At 41.5% G+C, this 22,302-nt stretch overlaps 1 protein-coding gene across 3 annotated transcripts in view; it reads right to left on the reverse strand.

Annotated features, from left to right (window-relative positions):
* Positions 1–517: 517 nt before the first annotated feature.
* Positions 518–22,302, reverse strand: part of ARHGEF28 (Rho guanine nucleotide exchange factor 28) — a 364,027-nt gene continuing 342,242 nt past the window's right edge. For all 3 annotated transcript variants that reach the window (XM_073624213.1, XM_073624220.1, XM_073624226.1), the window contains one exon: positions 518–8,415. In XM_073624213.1, the coding sequence (XP_073480314.1) occupies positions 8,240–8,415 (176 nt within the window). In that variant the 3' untranslated portion in view covers positions 518–8,239. The remainder of the gene's footprint in view (positions 8,416–22,302) is intronic.

A 22,302-nucleotide genomic window follows, 5' to 3' on the forward strand; every position in this document is an offset into this window, starting at 1 on the left:
CTGATACCTTTTAACAATGAGATCCCTCCGATGCTTCGGAAGATCTCTGTGGACCATGGCTTTTGCTGTAGTTTACGACTAAGAAAATGTCAGGAAAAACCTACTAGAACAGCTGAACTTTATTTGGGGTTAATCAGAGGCACTTTAAATGATGGCAGGTGTGTACTGACTCCTATTTAACATGAGTTTGAATGTGATTGCATTGAATTCTGAACACAGTGACACCCCCAGTTATAAGAGGGTGTGCACACTTATGCAACCACATTATTTTAGTTTTTTATTTTTACTCCCCTCCCCCCCCCCCAAAGATTTTCGTTACGTTTTTCAATTTCAGTTTATAGGTCACATTAAAAGTGGAAAAAGTTCTGAAATGATTTATCTTTGTCTATTTTTTTACATCACAGAAACCTGACATTTTCACAGGGGTGTGTAGACTTTATATATCCACTGTATGTTAGGACCATGCTGTATGCCAAATACAAGAAAATAGAAATAGGTATGGATTGTATTTCAGGACTAATGTATGTAAGAAGGATTTATTGAACACAATCTGTTATTGGTGGCAGATAGACCAACTGAGAAGAATAAATACATACAGTGTCAGGAAATGGCGGAGTACAAGAAATGAATACCTAACCCAGTCATTTGATATGGTAACTGACGTTGCATTACTTCCATACTTTACTGTACAGTCTCTAGGTAAAGGGCAAAGTACAATAATCTATGACAATCAGAGGCCATTTTCATTGTTCCAAATGCTGTAACTTTATGACAGGTGAAATGTGATTGGCTACTATAGTTAATGGAACAACACTGCTCTTCGGACATCATGGCTGCCTGCTCTCAGGATAGGTTGTGATACATGCAAAAGACAACAATGCACATAACAGTACACAGAAGGTTTCTCAGACTAACGAGACCATGTCACCGACTTAAAAAAAAAAAAAACTGGTAAAAGCACAGAATAGTTGAGTGAGTATTCTAAATGCTTAGTCGCTGTGTTTTCCTTTCCATAACACAATTTTAGTGAACTTGCTAGGAATTCTGCCACTCCAGGAAGAGTCAAATTCTTTGCTCAGTCCTCTTCCTCCTTGCAGGCGTCTAATTACTGTCAGTGCTGGCCCAGCAACTCTTTCACTCTCCATTCTTCCCCTCACCTCCCTATATAACCTGTTATGTGGCTGTTAAGAGAGAAGGGAATAGGAAAACAGGAGTCTGCTGTGTCTGATATCACATCAAAGATGGTGGTGGCAAGCAGCAATCTCAAGCCTATTGATGTCTAAACAAGGGAGGCTTTTACAGGTAAATAACATGCCTAAAATATGTGAAGTCATAATCTTATGGGAAGATTATTGTTAGAAAAAACAGTCTGGCGACAGGGTCTCTTTAAAGCTGAACTCTGGGAACGTTATTGCAGCTCTGTATTAATTTAAAAAAATCATTCAATTGATTTTAATATGTAACCAGAGCATGTACCTGAATAAAATGTGCTGACAAGGAAAATGCTGATAGGAGAAAACAGAAGGGTGACCTCGTCAGTCTGCAACTGCTCATCACTTAGTCAGCAGGCTGGGGAAAACAGGACACCACTGTAATTCTTAACTGTAGGTGGTATCACCCACCTGGCTGTGCTGTTTGGTAGGGCTGTGTAAATCTCTGGACTGGATGGAGTTTAATACAAATCTACTGGCAAGTAAAACAACTCCCTTTTTGTATTTTATCTGGGTATTTAGCAGTTTGCCTGCAGATAAGCTCTAATGCCGTGTACACACAACCGGACTTTACAGCAGACTTTGTCCTGCGGACTTTTCGACGGTCTTTCCGAATGAACGGACTTGCCTACACACGATCAACCAAAGTCCGACAGATTCGTACGTGATGACGTACGACCGGACTAAAACAAGGAAGTTCATAGCCAGTAGCCAATAGCTGCCCTAGCGTCAGTTTTTGTCCGTCGGACTAGCATACAGACGAGCGGACTTTTCGACCGGACTCGAGTCCATCGAAAAGATTTGAAAAATGTTTATTTCTAGGTCCGTCAAACTTTTGGGGAAAAAAGTCCGCTGGAGCCCACACACGATCGAATTGTCCGACGGACTCCAGGCCGCAGGACCAAGTATGACGTAAAGTCCGGTCGTGTGTACGCGGCATTAAGCTTCCTTCATACCTATGCATTTTTAATGCTTTTTGCAGATTTTCACTACAGTCCATCTAACATGGTTTCCTATGGAACACGTTCTGTAGTGCAAATCTGCAAAATGCAAAAAGCAATAAAAATGCATAGGTGTGAACCTAATATTAGGTGTGAGCCTAATAGTCAGCACACTGGCTAAAATCTTATTTTACAATGCACATAAATCTAACATTTCAGTTAGAACCGCACACCAATGGACTAAACACAACAGAAAGACCCTCAGAGCTCTCAGTTGTCCTTCCCTAAAAACTAACCTTATGTATGACCTGAAAAATATTTTGAAATGTTAATTGCACCTATGAAATACCCTGAACATTTTTTGTCTTGAATTCCTCCAGGAATATAGCAGTGCACTTCCTGGTATGTGAGTGTGCCTAGGCACATCTGTTCTTATGGACTCAGCTGTATCTCTAAAGTGGGAGAACTAAGATATTTCTGCCTCTGATTGCTATTCGCAGGTAATTTGGAGTGAAATCGGTGATGTCACCATGTTACTCACCGTTATTTTTGCAGGAGGATCTTGTATGAGGAAGCAAAGCCCTGCCTTTAGCAAAATGTACACCTCAACACTGAGACACAGTGCAGAACAAAGAATAAAAGGTCACTAATGGGGGGGAAAAAAATCTGCTGAAATCACAGGCTTTCTGCCTGCGATTTTTTTTGTGTGTGTGCTCTATGTGGGCAGTGCTCGGAACACAGTTGTAGAGATATTGTAGCCAATGTCCCAGAGAGCTCTAATTGGTGTTTAGGTGATCCAATTCACCACTGAAATGTTTTATTTTGGATGGACTGAACTTTTAATGTCAAAATTAGTATCAAACATTTTATTAAAACGTTTTCACATAAAATAAACACACAATGGGGTTGACTTGCTAAAACTGGAGAATGCACAGTCTGGTGAGGCTGTGCATGGTAGCCAATCAGCTTATAATTTCAGCTTATTCAATTAAAGTGATATTAAAGTCTGTATTTTGTTGTTTAAAAATAACAAACATGTTATACTTACCTGCTCTGTGAAGTGGTTTTGCACAGAGCAGTCCAGATCCTCCTCTTCTCAGGTCCCTTGTCGGCACTCCTGGCTTCTCTCTCCTGCCCCTCTCTTTCCGCATTGGCTCAATGACTTTGATTGACAGCAGCGGGAGCCAATGGTTCCCCTCTGCTGTGTCCCAGCCAATCAGAAGAGAGAATCCCAGACAGCTGAGTCTCTAGTGCAACATTGCTGGATCAGGGCTGAGGGGGGCTGCTGCACACACATACTGCACTTTATCTTAACCAATGAATGCCTCTTGTTCCAATATTGGAAAAGTAATGATGTGGGAGTTATTTATGTCCTACTACTTTAGGTAACGTATGGATTTTTTGCACAAATTAAAACAAATTTCAACCTTAGGCATAAATGGGTTAATGCATAGAATGCATTAACCGCTTCAGCCCCGGAATACTTACCCCCTAATGACCAGGCCATTTTTTGCGATACGGCACTGCGTCGCTTTAACTGACATTGCGCGGCCCTGCGATGTTGTGCCCAAACAAAATTGATGTCCTTTTTTTCCCCACAAATATAGCTTTCTTTTGGTGATATTTGATCACCTCTGCAGTTTTTATTTTTTGCGCTATAAACAAAAAAAGACCGACAATTTTGAAAAAAAAAAAAAACAATTTAATGGCGGTGATCAGCTATTTTTATCAGGACTGGGACACTGCAGCAGACAGATCGGACACGTTTGACACTTTTTTGGGACCAGTGACATTTATACAGCGATCAGTGCTATAAAAATGAACTGATTACTGTATAAATGACACTGGCAGGGAAGGGGTTAACACCTGGGTGCGATCAAAGGGTTACGTATGTCCTAGGGAGGTGCTTTCTAACTGTGGGGGGAATGGACTGACTGGGAGTACAGAGAGATCGCTGTTCCTAATCACTAGGAACAGACGATCACACTGTACTCCCCTGACAGAACGGGGATCTGCTTTGTTTACATTGGCAGATCCCCATTCTGCCTCTCTGTGGAGTGATTGCAGGTGGCGCATCAGCACCGGCACCACGGGTGCGTGCCCGCTGTACCTATTACACAAAGTGCCGTACGGGTAAGGTGATTCACGCAATAGAGCCGCTCTGCCGTAGTATAACTGTGGTGGCTGGTCAGCAAGTGATTAAAGTAAATGTAAACCCTCACATATAGTGAGTGAAGTGAACAGCCTCAGTTGATACACAGGGATGAAACAAATCTCCCTACATAAGTTTTACATGTATATCTGCTGTCTTCAGCTTTATATACTGTTTAAAAAGTGCAGGTCGTGTTAGAATTTTCACTTCCTCATTCTGCACTGAGAGAGAAGGCTTGGATTACACTGGGAGACAGCTGATTGGAGGAAAGGCACCCCCCCCCCCCCCCCAAGATAGGCAGAGACTTTCAGAGCTGTCCTGTGAGTAAAGCACATTTCTGCTAATCTATTTATAGCACCCTCCCTGACACAAATTTCAGGCTGCTTTTATCACAGTTGTCGGAGAACTTGTCAGAAGTTATCATGCTGATAACAGAAGAGTGGAGCAGGAAAAAGCCAGGGGACTTAGGGCTTTGAACAGAGATAAGAAAACACTTCAGATATATGTGCCCAGCTCAAATTTCATGAATCAGGTTTACATCCATTTTAAGATAAAAAAAAAACTTCTGCTCTTGGAACTTCTTTAAGTTCTGCAGAGCTGCACCAGATTTTGTGCTCTCCAGCTTTAGTAAGTCAACCTCAATGCCTCTTTATCCCAATAAATATATATTACCCTCATCTAATGCTGATGAAATTGTTCATTGATATCTGTATACGTGGAAGCCAAAGCTGCGCCCTTCCAGAAAGGGTAAACCCATGACGACATCAACCCATCACACTTCAGGAAACACATAAACCAGCCATGTAACCTGAATACAATGTTAGTTTTGTAAGAAATGGCGATGTGGCATGGTTCATCTCCATAAATACATCAGCCAGATACTATAGCCAGAGTCTAGAATGAGTCTAAATATAAATGGCTTCATGCTGTGCCAGGCAGATAAAGGTATGAAAGAGGCTTTACAGCCCATTTATCTCACACATATTCAGGTCTGTATGAACTTTGTTTTGTCTGTTTGCATGAAATACTCCTGAACTGCGGCAGCCATGGTTGACAGGTGACGGCTGGACAGTGTTCACTGAGCTTCTGACAACCAGCTGAATGGTTGTGATTGTATGAAAGCCAGGTGTTCACAGGAAACTAATCTCTATCATGATACTGAGCATGTGTCTGCCTGACAGCTACTTCAACAGTCACACAGAGTGGCGTTATCCGCCTATAACTTCAATTACTAAACAGCAGCCCTTACAGCTCACAGACGGCCACATTTATCAATCTGGAAAGAGAATATTTTGTTTTCCTACACTAACCAATCACAGTTTACCTTATACTAGTATGCAGAATAGAAGAAAAAGGAAGTCTGCTTGATTGCTAGGAGTCAAATCCATTTTTTGAGACGCCTGATGATATTGATTTTATCAAAGGCAAATAAGCTTTTCACTATTCATTGGAATTTTCCCTAAAAACTTAGTCAATGAGTTTCCTCATCCAATCGTGTACAAGCAAATTCTTTTTAAATACTTATTTCCAATGACTGTCAGCTTCACTTAGTAGGCATAATGTGGTATTTTTCCAAACTGTTTGCACAGAACAAATGTACCAGCAGTTTCCCTGGATAAATATCTATACAATTTTTTTTTTTATTATATGCACCCCAAAATTTTGCTTAAAGTTGCCTGTGTCCAATTAAAAAATACTTCTAGTATAACTTTTTTTTTTTTTTTTTTAGTTTGTGATGTGAAGCTGGGTTCACAAGGCTTTCTATGCACAATAAGAATCAGCTTATGAAGTTCTGGCACATAGTAGGGGCAATTTATCAAGAGAGTCTCAAAACATGTATAACAAATGAGGATGAGTAATATTTATTAACATTGTGTGTTCTCTGCAGTATATTAGTCTCAGTAATGTAAAAAAGTGAAATAGTACTGCCACGCAAAAAAAATATGTAGTCATAGCTGAGGTTGGGATTCCTCAACCTAGAATTTTGACAAATAGGTGTCTCCTGGCAATGGTTCTGTCACCCTGAGTGTACATAACACACAGACACTGCTATGGGTTACACTATATCACAATTATTTTTTCATGTATGTGATAAAAAGAGTCCAATAATTAAACTATGCTGTAAGGAGATATAGGAGCAATTACTGAACATACCAAGCACCTGTTATTTGTTATAAGCAGCCTTGAATGCATCCATCCCCGTGCTTCAGTATAAAGCTATATTAGGCTGGCCACAGGTTTTTTGGGGTTTTTTCTTCCGACCAGCCAGCAGCTGAATGAAAAAAAAAATGAACAGATTCTTCCATCTGCACCACTGAGGTAGATGGAGGAATCCTTCCCACCGGGACATCATATGTATCCTGACTAGGGATGAGCTTCGAGTTTCGAGTCAAACTCATATTCGACTCGAACATCAGCTGTTCGCCAGTTCGCCGAACAGCGAACAATTTGGGGTGTTCGCGGCAAATTCGAAAGCCGCGGAACACCCTTTAAATTCTATGGGAGAAATCAAAAGTGCTAATTTTAAAGGCTTATATGCATGGTATTGTCATAAAAAGTGTTAAAATACTGTGGTACTGCTAATGTATGCTAGATAGCCTAATGACCAGTGACCTGTTTCTGCAGCTAAACACAAAAGTCACACTACTTTGTTGAGCTGCCTGATCACCACCTTGCAGGAAAAATGTAAATTTTAGAACATGTGCTCTAAGAGAGATATAGGAATCTGATGCATATATTAAGAAGTCCTACAAGAGAAGGAATAGGTCTACTTGTTAAAAGATAAATATGGCTTTTTTTAAAGAATCATACTTACCTAGGTGGATGCAGCATTGCTCCGATGGTGCATCTGTCCTCCACCGGCTCTAACACTGAGAACTGAGTGATCAAACACCGCCAATCGCTCAATTCTCAGGGCTCCAGTCACCGCTCTCTGCTCTGCACTTCTCCTCGCTCACTGGAGCGCTGGGCAGTGGAGGGGCAGAAGCGGCCGGCTCAGCCTCCCAGCTGAGCCAGGTGCCGGTCCAGGCATGTGGGCGGATCCCAACTTCATTGTCGCGATCTTGCCCGAGCCTGGACCAGTTCTGTGATGTCAGTCCACTGTCTGCTGAAAACAGGTCACAGGAGTGCAGAACAGACTGCACTCCTGCGATCCATAGAAGTAAAGCCAAATGAGCTTTGGCTGTACTTCTGCTTTAAAGATGGAAACTAATAAGTCATTTAACACCATTGTATGCAAAAATGTCAGACACTTTCTAAACCTTCAGGCCATGTTGTCCTAGTGAAAGGAAAGTTATACATTTGCATACACAAAGTAATCACATATAGCAAGCTGTAAGCCAAATTTGTAACTTTTTTTGTCAATGTGACTCTCTTGATAAGTTTTCCACCTGTGCTGTATGTACTAAATAGCAATAGACACTTGGTATGTTTGAATTGATGTATTTATAAGATTGCATTCACTTTTCTGAAAGGTGCTAAAGCCATCAATGATAACTGCATACATATAAAAACAATAACTTAGTTGGTTTCCGCAAGAAAAAAAAAAAAAAACACCCTTTATTAATAAAAGGGTACTTATAAGTAGTTCTCCAGTGCCAGTCATGTGATCATCCATTACTTACTACAAGACCATAAAGCGAGCATATCTTTTCTGCTATAGAGTCTTTTCTTCAGTCATTTCTTTAATCCATGAAAATCCTCTTGAAATATTATATACCAGATATACTTTAGCACTGGCCGATTACAGTCACTGACCATAATGACAGCAGATATCACAAAAATGGATATTTGCATTCATGTGCAATGGTTTAGAATATGGCCAATCAATGGCAAATCCTATGAACCTATATTCATATAGAGAGATATTTACACAGTTTTGACAGACACAATTTTGCGAGTTCTGAGCAGAAATTCTGGAATGAATGTAATATGGATCAGAGGTAAATGATATTCTCTTCTATCCGCCCATTTTCTATACTGTTTGGAGTGGCATTGTGGAGTGCTTTCATTGGATCTGAAAGATGCGGTGATTGTGGGGCTTCTGCGTTTAGGTTCTGTGATCCTGAAGCCAATAATGTTCCACAGTAGATGACGTGGGCTGCGTTCAGGTCTGAAACACAAGTCATACGATACATTATTGACTTATATGGCTCTGGAAACTCTTTAGTGCACAGTGCTTACTATCTAACTCCCTAAAATGATAAGATATTTTTTTTTTGTAAACATTCCATATAACACAAAATGCAATATATAAATAATTGTATAAACTGTAAAAAAAAACAAAAAAACATTGTAAATAGTCTGACCTATGTGCAAAAAACTTTAGCAAAAATATAAACACAACACACTCATAAGTGCAATGTAAAAGACAATTAAATCTGTGGTGCAAAAAAAATTATTAATAGTGACCCCAGCAACCGTAATAATTTGTTGTCCAAGTGAGCGGAGTCTCTGAAATAACTGCATTGTGTAAATATACCCAAATAAGTGCCAAAATCCACTCAAGGTTAAAGTTAACTCTTCCACCTTTGTGGTGCTCCCCTTGAGAAGGCTCACCAGAAGGAATGTGATCTTGTATTTATAAAGGTCTGATTCACTTATGCTCGATATGTGGCATTCCAATGGCGTATCTCATGATTTTGTTCTCCCAAATATCCCACCATAACAGCATAATTTAAAAAAAAAGCAGAAGGAGATTCCAAATAGTGTAAAACGTATGGACAGTTCCTAAAAAAAAGAATGTCAGAACGACCCAACATCTTAAGCATCCCAAGCAAGTTGGACATAACAGACCTTTTCATGTTTGACTCTCTTACAGACAATGGGCATGATGACACATACACAATCTCACCCCCGAGACGTCACAACCAGCAATATTTAATCATTAATTCTGTAACTGGTTCTGAAGCTTTAAGAATTAAAAAAAAAAAAAAAACAGAAAGACATCCAGACTTCTTCAGGAGAAAACTGGACTCTCCTGAGGAAGTCAAGAAGTGAAGAAATGCATTGGGTGGGACTCGTGACATAATTGCTTTATCACTTGCTTGGGTTTCAGAAGCAGCAAACAGGGCTCTATTGCTGGGCACAGCCTTATGTAAGTGCATCTTACTTGCTCTTACCTTTGATGCTGCTACGAAAGCAACAAAGGTATGGGACGATCCACTGGGATTCCACACATTCAATATAAGTGAGTAAATGCAAGGCCGCAATCCTTCTGAGTCATCTGGAGGAGGGGGAACATGAAGGAGTCCACATTCACCTTGCGTGAAAGTTAGCACTGTTTTAGGTGTGTTATTTTAAACAGTCGCTAACTGTGATTGCAGAAACTTCACAACAAACCAGACTGAGCAATGAATTTTGATATTCCTGAAGGCCTCATTTACACGACCATAAAAAACGCATTTACAAGCATTTATTATTTACATATCTGACACTAGCTATATTTTTTTTAGAGACATTCACACATTCACATTTAGAGACATTCACACAGGTGCGTAAACATGTATTTCGTTCAGATCTGTGGCACGAAATCCAAAAAACGGCATCTGAGGACATATGTATACATGAATGCCAGATGCAGGTATTGGGAAAAAAATAGGACAGTTTTACACAAGTATTTACTGATCATTACGCAGGATCTTTTGTGCAAGAAAAAAAACATGCAAAAGATCAGTAAATTTTTTACGCCCATGTGAATGTAGCCACATTTTTTTGAGTATCTCTTGCACAAAAGATATTACCAGCGTTTCTTGGGAGTTACTATTCAGAGTATATTTTTTGCACAACAGATTTTAATTGTGTTTTATATTGCACTAATGAGTGGATTGTGTTAATATTTTTGCTAAGGCTTTTTGCACTTAGTTGATACTGTTCTTCACAAGGTTTTCTATTTTATGCAATTATTTATTATTGAGTTATACGCTGTAACCTGACATCTTACTGCATTATGAAGAACATAAATTAAATTAATAAGAAAAAAAGAAATACATCAAAATTTATAATCGTGTGGGTTTAAATGTCACAATTCAATACTCAAAAAACATGATTTAATGACTGTGCTATATTTCAGTGCGGATTAATATGTCTTAAATCAAACATGTAGCCTGCAATATACAACATCGTTAGTCAATTTTGCAACTTGAATCTATCATTATTCCATATAAGATAATATGAACCAAATGTGGACTTGTGGAATTGCTAAATAATTGCTCAGTGATAAAATGCTTCAGTGGAATTTATACCAATCACATTTGGCATACCCTTGTTTTCTGGGCTATGTGCCCAGACTCTTTGGTGTTTGGTTCTCCACAAAGGCACACAGCAGTCCCCTCAGTGTGTGCATTCCCTGATACCAGGGTAGCAAACAATGTACTGAGCTGATGAGCAAGAGATCCAAGCGCTCTCTGACGTGTTCAGTTGGATGCGTGGGAATACATTTTATGGTGACTGCATCATCTTTTATGAAAAGAAAAACAATAAATATGCACTCACATTTACAAGATATTAACCACTTCAGCCCCGGAAGGATTTACCCCTTTCCTGACCAGAGCACTTTTTACAATTTGGCACTGCGTCGCTTTAACTGCTAATTGCGCGGTCATGCAATGCAGTACCCAAGCGAAATTTGCGTCCTTTTTTTCCCACAAATAGAGCTTTCTTTTGATGGTATTTGATCACCTCTGCCGTTTTTATTTTTTGCGCTATACACGGAAAAAGACCGAAAATTTTGAAAAAAAATGATATTTTCTACTTTTTTTTCAAAAAAAAATCCAATAAACTCAATTTTAGTCATACATTTAGGCCAAAATGTATTCGGCCACGAGTCTTTGGTAAAAAAAATGTCAATAAGTGTATATTTATTGGTTTGCGCAAAAGTTATAGCGCCTACAAACTAGGGTACATTTTCTGGAATTTACACAGCCTTTAATTTATGACTGCCTATGTCGTTTCTTGAGGTGCTAAAATGGTAGGGCAGTACAAAACCCCCACAAGTGACCCCATTTTGGAAAGTAGACACCCCAAGGAAATTGCTGAGAGGCATGTTGAGCCCATTGAATATTCATCTTTTTTGTCCCAAGTGATTGAATAATGACAAAAAAAAAAAAAAATTACAAAAAGTTGTCACTAAATGATATGTTGCTCACACAGGCCATGGGCATATGTGGAATTGCACCCCAAAATACATTTAGCTGCTTCTCCTGCGTATGGGGATACCACATGTGTGGGACTTTTTGGGAGCCTAGCCGCGTACGGGGCCCCGAAAACCAATCACTGCCTTCAGGATTTCTAAGGGCGTAAATTTTTGATTTCACTCCTCACTACCTATCACAGTTTTGAAGGCCATAAAATGCCCAGATGGCATAAAACCCCCCCAAATGACCCCATTTTGGAAAGTAGACACCCCAAGCTATTTTCTTTGAGGCATGTTGAGTCCATGGAATATTTTATATTTTGACACAAGTTGCGGAAAAGTGAAAAATTTTTTTTTTTTGCACAAAGTTGTCACTAAATGATATATTGTTCACACAGGCCATGGGCATATGTGGAATTGCACCCCAAAATACATTTAGCTTCTTCTCCTGAGTATGGGGATACCACATGTGTGGGACTTTTTAGGAGCCTAGCGTACGGGGCCCCAAAAACCAATCACCGCCTTCAGGATTTCTAAGGGTGTAAATTTTTGATTTCACTCTTCACTGCCTATCATAGTTTCGGAGGCCATGGAATGCCCAGGTGGCACAAAACCCCCCCAAATGCCCCAATTTTGGAAAGTAGACACCTCAAGCTATTTGCTGAGAGGCATGGTGAGTATTTTGCAGCTCTCATTTGTTTTTGAAAATGAAGAAAGACAAGAAAAACATTTTTTTTTTCTTTTTTCAATTTTCAAAACTTTTTGACAAAAAGTCAGGTCTGCAAAATACTCACTATACCGCTCAGCAAATAGCTTGGGGTGTCTACTTTCCAAAATGGGGTCATTTGGGGGGGGGGGGGGTTTGCCACCTGGGCATTCCATGGCCTCCGAAACTGTGATTGGCAGTGAAGAGTGAAATCAAAAATTTACGCCCTTAGAAAGCCTGAAGGCGGTGCTTGGTTTTCGGGGTCCCGTACGCGGCTAGGCTCCCAAAAAGTCCCACACATGTGGTATCCCCGTACTCAGGAGAAGCAACAGAATGTATTTTGGGGTGTAATTTCACATATTCCCATGGCATGTTTGAGCAATATATCATTTAATGACAACTTTGTGAAAAAAAAAAAATTGTCTCTTTCCCGCAACTTGTGTCACAATATAAAATATTCCATGGACTCGACATGCCTCTCAGCAAATAGCTTGGGGTGTCTACTTTCCAAAATGGGGTCATTTGGGGGGGGGGGGGGGGTTTGAACTGTCCTGGCATTTTATGCACAACATTTAGAAGCTTATGTCACACATCACCCACTCTTCTAACCACTTGAAGACAAAGCCCTTTCTGACACTTTTTGATTACATGAAAAAATTTTTTTTTTTTGCAAGAAAATTACTTTGAACCCCCAAACATTATATATTTTTTTAAAGCAAATGCCCTACAGATTAAAAATGGTGGGTGTTTCATTTTTTTTTTCACACAGTATTTGCGCAGCGATTTTTCAAACGCATTTTTTGGGGAAAAACACACTTTTTTAAATTTTAATGCACTAAAACACACTATATTGCCCAAATTTTTGATGAAATAAAAAAGATGATCTTAGGCCGAGTACATGGATACCAAACATGACATGCTTTAAAATTGCGCACAAACGTGCAGTAGCGACAAACTAAATACATTTTTAAAAGCCTTTAAAAGCCTTTACAGGTTACCACTTTAGATTTACAGAGGAGGTCTACTGCTAAAATTACTGCCCTCTATCTGACCTTCGCGGTGATACCTCACATGCATGGTGCAATTGCTGTTTACATTTGACGCCAGACCGACGCTTGCATACGCCTTAGCGCGAGAGCAGGGGGGACAGGGGTGCTTTTTTTTTTTTTTTCTGTATTATTTTTTTGCTTTTTTATCTTATTTTTAAACTGTTCCTTTCATTTTTTTTTTAAATCATTTTTATTGTTATCTCAGGGAATGTAAATATCCCCTATGATAGCAATAGGTAGTGACAGGTACTCTTTTTTGAAAAAATTGGGGTCTATTAGACCCTAGATTTCTCCTCTGCCCTCAAAGCATCTGACCACACCAAGATCGGTGTGATAAAATGCTTTCCCAATTTCTGGTCTCTGATCAGCTCTATGGTCAGCTGGCTGAATCACCGGCTGTATTCTCAGGTTCCCTGTTGAGACAGGAGAGCCAGAGAAAAACACGGAAGACGGTGGGGGGGGGGGGCATTCCCTCCCACTGCTTGTAAAAGCAGTCTAGAGGCTAATTAGCTGCTAGGATTGCTTTTACATGAAAGCCGACCGCTGGGTGAAAAGAATGATACCAAGATGATACCTAAACCTGCAGGCATCATTCTGGTATAACCACTCAAAGTCGTGAATGGCGTACCTGAAGACCAAAAAATGGTTAACAATAAAGCACAGTAAACGGTAAAGTATAAAAAATTGCATACCTGAAAAGCAAACATGATAAAACATAAAAACAATAAAACATTGAAGAATAGAATACAGTAAAAAAGATCAGAACAATAGAGAGAATAGAGAGAGAGAACAATAAAACGACAACTATTTTTTTTTATTTTATATTTTTGTTTGTGGTTTATTTTTATTTTTTTTTACACTTTTTTTTGTAACTGTAACTTTTGTAACTGTAACTGGTTCCAGGTTCGGGTCTCTCAAAATGCGATGGCATCTTGGGAGACCCTGTGAATGTGTGCCTAGTCTGTGGAATGCTGTACCCTACGCTAATACTCAACTAGTGAATGGTAGCGTTTAAAACATTCACCAATGCAAAGACCAGGATTGTCAGGACAGGAGGGACAAAAATAGCGGGTGTCACGCTTATATCCGCGCTTGCTGCAGACACGACATCTTTTCTGGGGGGGTTCATTGGGTAGGGGTATTCGGGAGGACATAAAGAAAATGCCTCTCATGCAGCCGACTGCATTTGGTTGGGGATGTGAATGGGGGAAGTACGGGCGCTGCAGAAGTGGTGGGTTCCCAATTAGGATTGGCGAAATCAGCAGAAAGGGCACTATGGGCATGACAGGCCTGTGTTTGTCTTCTTGGTGGCAGCGGGACACTACTTGTGCTTGCCACCTCACCAGCTTGAACTACACTTATGGAACTCGCCACGTCACCAAGTGTTACTGCAGTGCTGGTTTGACTACGACCGGGGTGTACTAGGCCGCTGGTGCTTGCCAGTTCACCAAAACGCTACCAAAAAAACTGTTAGCGATCGCAGGGATCAGGCCTGACTCTGCGAATGCTGCAGTTATGCGTTTAGTGTTTTGTAAGTGACAGTGATCGATCGATACTGCACTTGGGTGGGCTGGGCCAGGCGGAGGGGCAAAACGCAGGTGCTAGCAGGTATCTGGGCTGATCCCACTAACACTGCGTTTTTGGGAACCCTAAACTGCTGGGGACGCCAGTATAGATCTGATCGGATCAGATATTGATCCGTTCAGATACTATACCACTAAGGGAGGTGTACGGTGCGTGCGTGGGTGTTAGCAGTACTGGCGCTAATCTGATGCTGCCTGGGGCTGGTGCTTGCCAGTTCATCAAAACGCTACCAAAAAAACTGTTAGCGATCGCAGGAATCAGGCCTGACTCTGCGAACGCTGCAGTTACGCGTTTAGTGTTTTGTAAGTGACAGTGATCAATCGATACTGCACTTGGGTGGGCTGGGCTGGGCCGGGCGGAGGGGCAAAACGCAGGTGCTAGCAGGTATCTGGGCTGATCCCGCTAACACTGCGTTTTTGGGAACCCTAAACTGCTGGGGACGCTAGTATAGATCTGATCGGATCAGATACTATACCACTAAGGGAGGCGTATGCTGCGTGCGTGGGTGTTAGCGGTACTGGCGCTAATCTGACGCTGCCTGGGGCGACGCATATCACCGCCGGGAGATCAGGGGGCTAAACCTTTATTCGGTAATAAACGACGGGTGCCCTGACACTATAAAAAAATAGACGAACTAACCAGCGTCACGCGTAACGGTTATATGGTGATCAGTGGTGAAAGGGTTAACTAGGGGGCAATCAAGGGGTTAAAACATTTATTAGATAGTATATGGGGGTCCCTGTCGCTATAAAACGCTGACGGTGAACCTAAATATTTACGTCCCTAACTAGCGTCACCAGTGACACTAATACAGCGATCAGAAAAATGATCGCTTAGTGACACTGGCGACAGGGGGTGATCAAGGGGTTAAAACTTTATTAGGGGGGGTTAGGGTGGTATCCTAGACCTACAGGGGGCTAACACTCACTGCCCTACCACTTCTAACTGTCACAAACTGACACCATGCAGTAATCAGAAAAAAAAAAAACACTGCTTGGTGTCAGTTTGACAGGGGGGGAGGGGTGATTGGGGGGGGTCGGGGGGCGATCGGGGGGGATCGGGGGTGTAAAGTGTGCCTGGCATGTTCTACTGTGTGTGTGTGTATGTGTTGTGCACTCACATGTCTTCTCTCCTCGGCGCCGGAACGGAAACTGCCGAGCCGAGGAGAGATGACATCACATCCTCTGCCTCTGTGTACTACACAGAGGCAGAGGATGTTTCTCATTGGCTGGGAGCGATCGCGAGGGGGGGGCCACGATCGGATGGCCTCCCCCTCATCTCTGATCGCTGCCAGACAAAAGCCGACCGCCGCTGGCACCGGGGGGGGGTCCAATCGGACCCCCCGCCTGCGGGAAGGCAATCACGTACCAGGTACGTGATTTTGCCTGCCCGTGCCATTCTGCTCACGTATATAGGCGTGAGGCGGTCGGCAAGTGGTTAAAAAGTGTATTGAGAAGTCTCAAGCAGGTGGCAACCTTTTAGGTGGTCAATGGTGAGCAAGCCACTCCAGGTGGATGTGATGTAAGGTGCTTGGAACCTGGAGAACACCAGGAAGAGCCAACAGAAGCAGACTGTTTGTGTACATTACATGGATGAGAATCACCGTGGACAGTCTGTTTGCTGTTGGTAGTGGCTATTTTCTCTTTTTTGCTTTTACATGGTTTGCTGGTGGAAGCCTCCCCAGATCCTGCTTAGAAGAGAGACTTCTGACGCTGCCATAATATGAACTTCATGCCAAAGTGTTTTTATGTGGACTTTTTTCACGGACTAAAAGACTCTCTTTTTTTGTTGTTTATCATTCCATGCCTAGTGTCCCTCTTTACTTGCGCCTAGGTATGTTTAGGGATTTAAAGGAGAAGTCGAGCCTGAGCTCGTTTGGCTGGGCTTCTCCTATGGGTCACAGGAGTGCAATTCGTTTTGCACTCCTGTGACCCGTTTTCAGCAGAGAGAGGTCTGAAGTCCGCTCTTTGCTGACGTCACCGCGTTATCACGTCAATAAAGTCTGGATCCGCCAGGTGCCTGGACTGATGCCTGTCTCAGCCTCTCAGTGAGCCGCTGAGAGCCTGAGGCGGCAGCTCCCCGCCCCTCCACAGCTCAGCGCTTCAGTGAGCGCAGGGGGGGAGGGGCCAGAGCAGAGAGCTGCTGACTGAAAGAACCGAGCCATCGGCAGTGTTCTCAGTGCAGAGGCGCTGGGGGACAGATGCAGCATCGTCCCAATGCTGCATCCACCTAGGTAAGTATGATGGGTAAATAAAAAAAAAAAAAAAACATGTCCTTTATAAATCACTTTTGAAAACCTGGCCGTACAAGGAGCGAATTTCATCCAAAACCCAGGGAACTGTACAAAATTTGAGCTGTGGGTGGCCCTGTGGGCACCCTCCTGCCTGTCATCCGTTGATCTGAAAGGGGAAATTTGTCTGTTGAACAACAGCTGCATTAAATCAGACGCAGCCACTGTTCAGGTATTCTGACAGCTAAAGGTTTAACTGTATTTAACACATTTACCTCTCAGGGATTGATTTTTTACTTGTATATTTTTTCTGTCAACATCAGCCTAAGGCATGAGTGCTCAACCTGTGGCCCTCCAGCTGTCGTGGAACTACAAGGCCCATCTTTCCTCAGCCTTTGGGAGTCATGAATTTTTAATATCAGCTCAGGATCTGTGGATAGGGCAACACATCCCAAAAATGCACAAAATATTTTGGAGATTATTTTAAATTTTAAAATTGGATTTTAAGGTGCCAAACAGAACAATAGGACAACAAAGAAATAAAATAAAACGAAGAAATGTAATTATTAAATAAAAATTGTATTTTATTTAATTTCCTATTGTTCTGTTTGGTACCTCAAAAATACCATTTACATACAGTGCCTTGAAAAAGTATTCACACCCCTTGAAATTTTCCACATTTTGCCTTATTACAACCAAAAACATAAATGTATTTTATTGGGATTTTATGTGCTGGACCAATACAAAGTGGCACATACATGTGAAGTGAAATGAAAATGATAAACGGTTTTTACAATTTTTTTTTTTTTACAAATAAATATCTGAAAAGTGTGGCGTAAATTTGTAGTCAGCCCCCCTTTACTTTAATACCTCAAAATTGCTAAAATCTAGAGGAACCAATTGCCTTCAGAAGTCACCTAATTAGTAAATAGAGTCCACCTGTGTGTAACTTATTCTCAGTATAAATACAGCTGTTCTGTGAAGCTCTCAGAGGTTTGTTAGAGAACCTTATGGCCCGTACACACGATCCGAATATCGTACGAAAGCTGTCGTCCAAGGAAGAATCGTACGATTTTCGGATAGTGTGAACACTACTTTTGACAGCCTCGAACAATACCACATTGTACGATTTTCGTTTAGTCAGTATAGTTGTCACCCGAAAATACAATACAAATACATTACAACACATGACATCACTTCTGATTTTTTTTTCTGTCGTACGAGAATTTTTGTGACTTTATTTACCTATTCATTTTCTACTTGCGACTATTAAGTGAAAAAGGACGTATGATCTGTCGTACGATATTTGGATCGTGTGTACGGGCCATATGTGAACAAACCGAAGGGTCTGGTATTGTCCGGGGGTGGGACCTCACGCAAAAAAAAATGGTTTTTACATTTTGGCAGGGTTCCTTTTCAAGATTCTCAGCACACAAGGTGCACAGCAAATCGGATCATCTTGATGCAACTTCTATTCAAATCAATAGGCTCCCATAGGAAACCATTGATTATGAATACAAACAGAGAAACGCCGGATGAGGCTTAACACTGTGTATACAGCGTTAAGCCTTGTTAAATCATGTTTAACACCTTTTACTGGCGTTTCTACCGCTCTAGCGCTGGAGCCTCAGAACGCGCTGGTCCTAGGTTTTTTTTGGAGCTTAAAAACGCCTATGCCACTTACAGCTCCTAAACATCTTGGTGGGCATGAGGCATAGGCTAACATGGAGAGGAGTTTTTAAGCTGTGAAAAACACTCCGAAAAGCGGCTGTAAAAACCTCCATGGGCATGAGGCCTTAAGCAGGGTTAGGTTATAAAAAAATATCCCAAGTATTGAACATCTCACGGAGCACTATTCAATCCATCAACTAAAAATGGAGAGTATGGCACAACTGCAAACCTACCAAGACATGGCCATCCACCTACACTGACAGGCTGGACAAGGAGAGCATTAATCAGAGAAGCAGCCAAGAGGCCCATGGTAACTCCGGAGAAGCTGCAGAGATCCACATCTCAGGTGGGAGAATCTGTCCACAGGACAACTATTAGTCATTCATTCCACAAATCTGGCGTTTAGTTTAAGGAAGAGTGGCAAGAAGAAAGCCATTGTTGAAAGAAATGCATTAGAAGTCCTGTTTGCAGTTTCCGAAAAGCCATGTGGGGGACACAGCAAACATTAGCAAAAAGGTTCTCTGCTCAGATGAGACCAAAATGGAACTTTTTTGGCCTAAAAGCAAAACGCTATGTGTGGCTGAAAACAAACTTTGCACATCGTACTGTGAAACATGGTGGTGGCAGCCTCATGTTGCGGGGACGATTTTCTTCAACAGGGACAAGGAAGCTGGTTAGAGTTGATGGGAAGATGGATGGAGCCAAATACAGGGCAATCTTAAGCCTTGTACACACGATCGGATTTTCCGACGGGAATTGTATGATGACAGACTGTTGGCGGAAAATCCGACTGTTTATACGCTCCATCAGACAATTGTTGTTGGATTTTACCCAGACAAATGTTGGATGGCAGGCTTATAAATTTTCCGTGGACAAATGTCTGTTGTCGGAAATTCCGATCGTGTGTACGCAAGTCTGCCAGATAAAAGTCCAAAGTACAAACACACATGCTCGGAAGCAAGGACGAGACAGAAGCGGTCAGTCTTGTAAACTAGCGTTTCGTAATGGAGAATTAACATTTGTGACGCTGCAAATTATGGAATCTCGACATGCAGCGCACAATTCTCTTCTTCTTTAATGGGATAATAATGAAGCTGCTTTGCTGGTGATACTGATGGAGTTCTGCCAAACGTATTTTAAAAGGCTTTTATTTTCTAGTGATATCAAGAATATTATTATGCTTGTTTTATTTTTTTGGGGGCAAGTTACCACAACACCATTATCCCCTAGTTTTTAAGATCAAAGATACAACTGTGTTGGTGTCCCTTGTTAATTTTACATTGTATTTTTTTAAATTTAACTGCCTACTCCCAAACTGTCATTTGAAGTAAAACACATAGCCAAGTATTATTCTCCACATTTTTTTTATTGTGCATTAAAAAAAGAAAACAAATAAAATTAGACATGCTATCTGCGAATATAACTTAACCAAAAGGTGCATTCTGTGCATCCAAAAATATAGAAAATATACGAAATCAAATCATTATTCAACCAAAAAATAAAATAAAAGCATCATGCATGTGTCCTGCTTCTTAATATAGACAACAATGCCAAGAGTTGGTGAAAGCAGGGGTCCATCATCCGGAGATAATTCCGAAAATCATCCGGATTATTCTCCTGGAGCTCCCACAGCAAAGGCATATTACATAATTGGTCACGATTAATAAAGTAACCAATTTTTGGTCCAAGAAATCCTCCTCCTCCTGTTCCTGGACTGGACTTGGGTCAAAGCAATAATTCTAAGGCCAATAATAAATAATACGTTATCTCCTCCGATTCCGCAATGTCTGGTTGACGATCAGCCGTTCAGAAACTAACTGAAAAGCCCGAAATGAAAAGCGCGAAATGAAAAGCGCGAACCAACACTCACCAAACTTCTACTAACACAAAATTAGCAGAAGGAGCCCAAAGGGTGGCGCCTGACAATTGAACTTCCTTGTTATTGGCTCGTAGTATGTCTAGCACGTCACTACATTCGTGTTTGTTGGCTGACAATTGTGTACCGTTTGTATGCAAGACAAAATCCAGGCACACGCCCTTCGGACAAAAGTCTGATGCAATGTCTGTGGAAAATCTGATCGTGTGTACGAGGCTTTAGAAGAAAACCTGTTAGAGTCTGCAAAAGACTTGAGACTGGGGCGGAGGTTCACCTTCCAGCAGGGCAACGACCCTAAACATACACCCAGCGCTACAATGGAATGGTTTAGATCAAAGCATATTCATGTGTTAGAATGGCACAGTCAAAGTCTAGACCTAAATCCAATTGAGAATATGTAGCAAGACTTGAAAATTGCTGTTCACAGACGCTCTCTATCCAATCTGACAGAGCTTGAGCTATTTTGCAAAGAATGGGCAAAAACGTCACTCTATAGATGTGCAAAGCTGGTAGAGACATACCAAAAAAGACTTGCAGCTGTAATTGCAGTGAAAGGTGGTTCTACGAAGTATTGACTCAGGGGGGCGGAATACAAATACACGCCACACTTTTCACATATTTATTTGGAAAAAAATGTTGAAAACCATTTATTATTTCCTTCCACTTCACAATTGTGTACCACTTTGTATTGGTCTATCACATAAAATCCCAATAAAATACATTTACGTTTTCGGTTGTAACATGACAGAATTTGGAAAATATCAAGGGGTATGAATACTTTTTCAAGGCACTGTATCTCCAAAATACTTTGGGAGTCATGCTTGTAACTGTCAGCCTTGCAATGCATCATGGGACTTGTAGTTCCACCACAGCTGGAGGGCCACAGGTTGAGGACCCATAGCCATCCCTAAGGGAGGGATCTCCAAACTACAGCCCTCCAGCTGTTGCAGAACTACATGTCACATGAGGCATTGTAAAACTCTGACCTTCACAGACATGACTAGGCATGATGGGAATTGTAGTTCCTGAACAACTGGAGGACCATAGTTTGGAGACCCCTGGAAGGGATGGTGGGTTTTAATTGCCAACACACTGTAAGATGAGAAGAACACATTGGGGAAGATTTACTAAAACTGGTGCACACAGAATCTGGTGCAGCGCTGCATAGTAACCAATCAGCTTCTATGTTTTATTGCAAAGCTTAATTGAACAAGCTGAAGTTAGAAGCTGATTGGTGCACACGTGGTCTACCTCAAGCCTTTTGAGAAGTTGTGCATGTCTGCCAATCCAATCCCGCACTCCATATCTGTCCTGTATGAGATGCTACAGTTCACTGAGCTGCAACTTGACCACTTATACTGCCTAACTGTAGTTCTGTTGACAGGAAAATGCAGGCAAATGGGTTCAAGGTAATGACTAGATGGCATAGGGTCCCCACCAAACTTGCTAAAATATACCCAACCTCCTCAGATGCTTGCTGGCGGGACTGTGGGCATAGGGGTTCTTTTTGCACATTTGATGGGACATTTGATGGGACTGCCCTAAGTTACAGCCTTACTGGCAGGACATTAGAACCAAAATAAACCTCATCTTGAACATGGATCTCCCTGACTCTCAAATGGGTTTCCTCCTTCATGTCCACCATCTCTCTCAGCCACTATCGAAAGTCGGTACTGCCCCACCTCCCCATCTACTAGAAAAGCAGTCAAGTTCCAAGCCGCTCAGAATGGATTTGTCTTGTGAACGATAT

Source organism: Aquarana catesbeiana, linkage group LG01 (assembly GCF_042186555.1).
Source record: "Aquarana catesbeiana isolate 2022-GZ linkage group LG01, ASM4218655v1, whole genome shotgun sequence".
Taxonomy (NCBI): domain Eukaryota; kingdom Metazoa; phylum Chordata; class Amphibia; order Anura; family Ranidae; genus Aquarana; species Aquarana catesbeiana.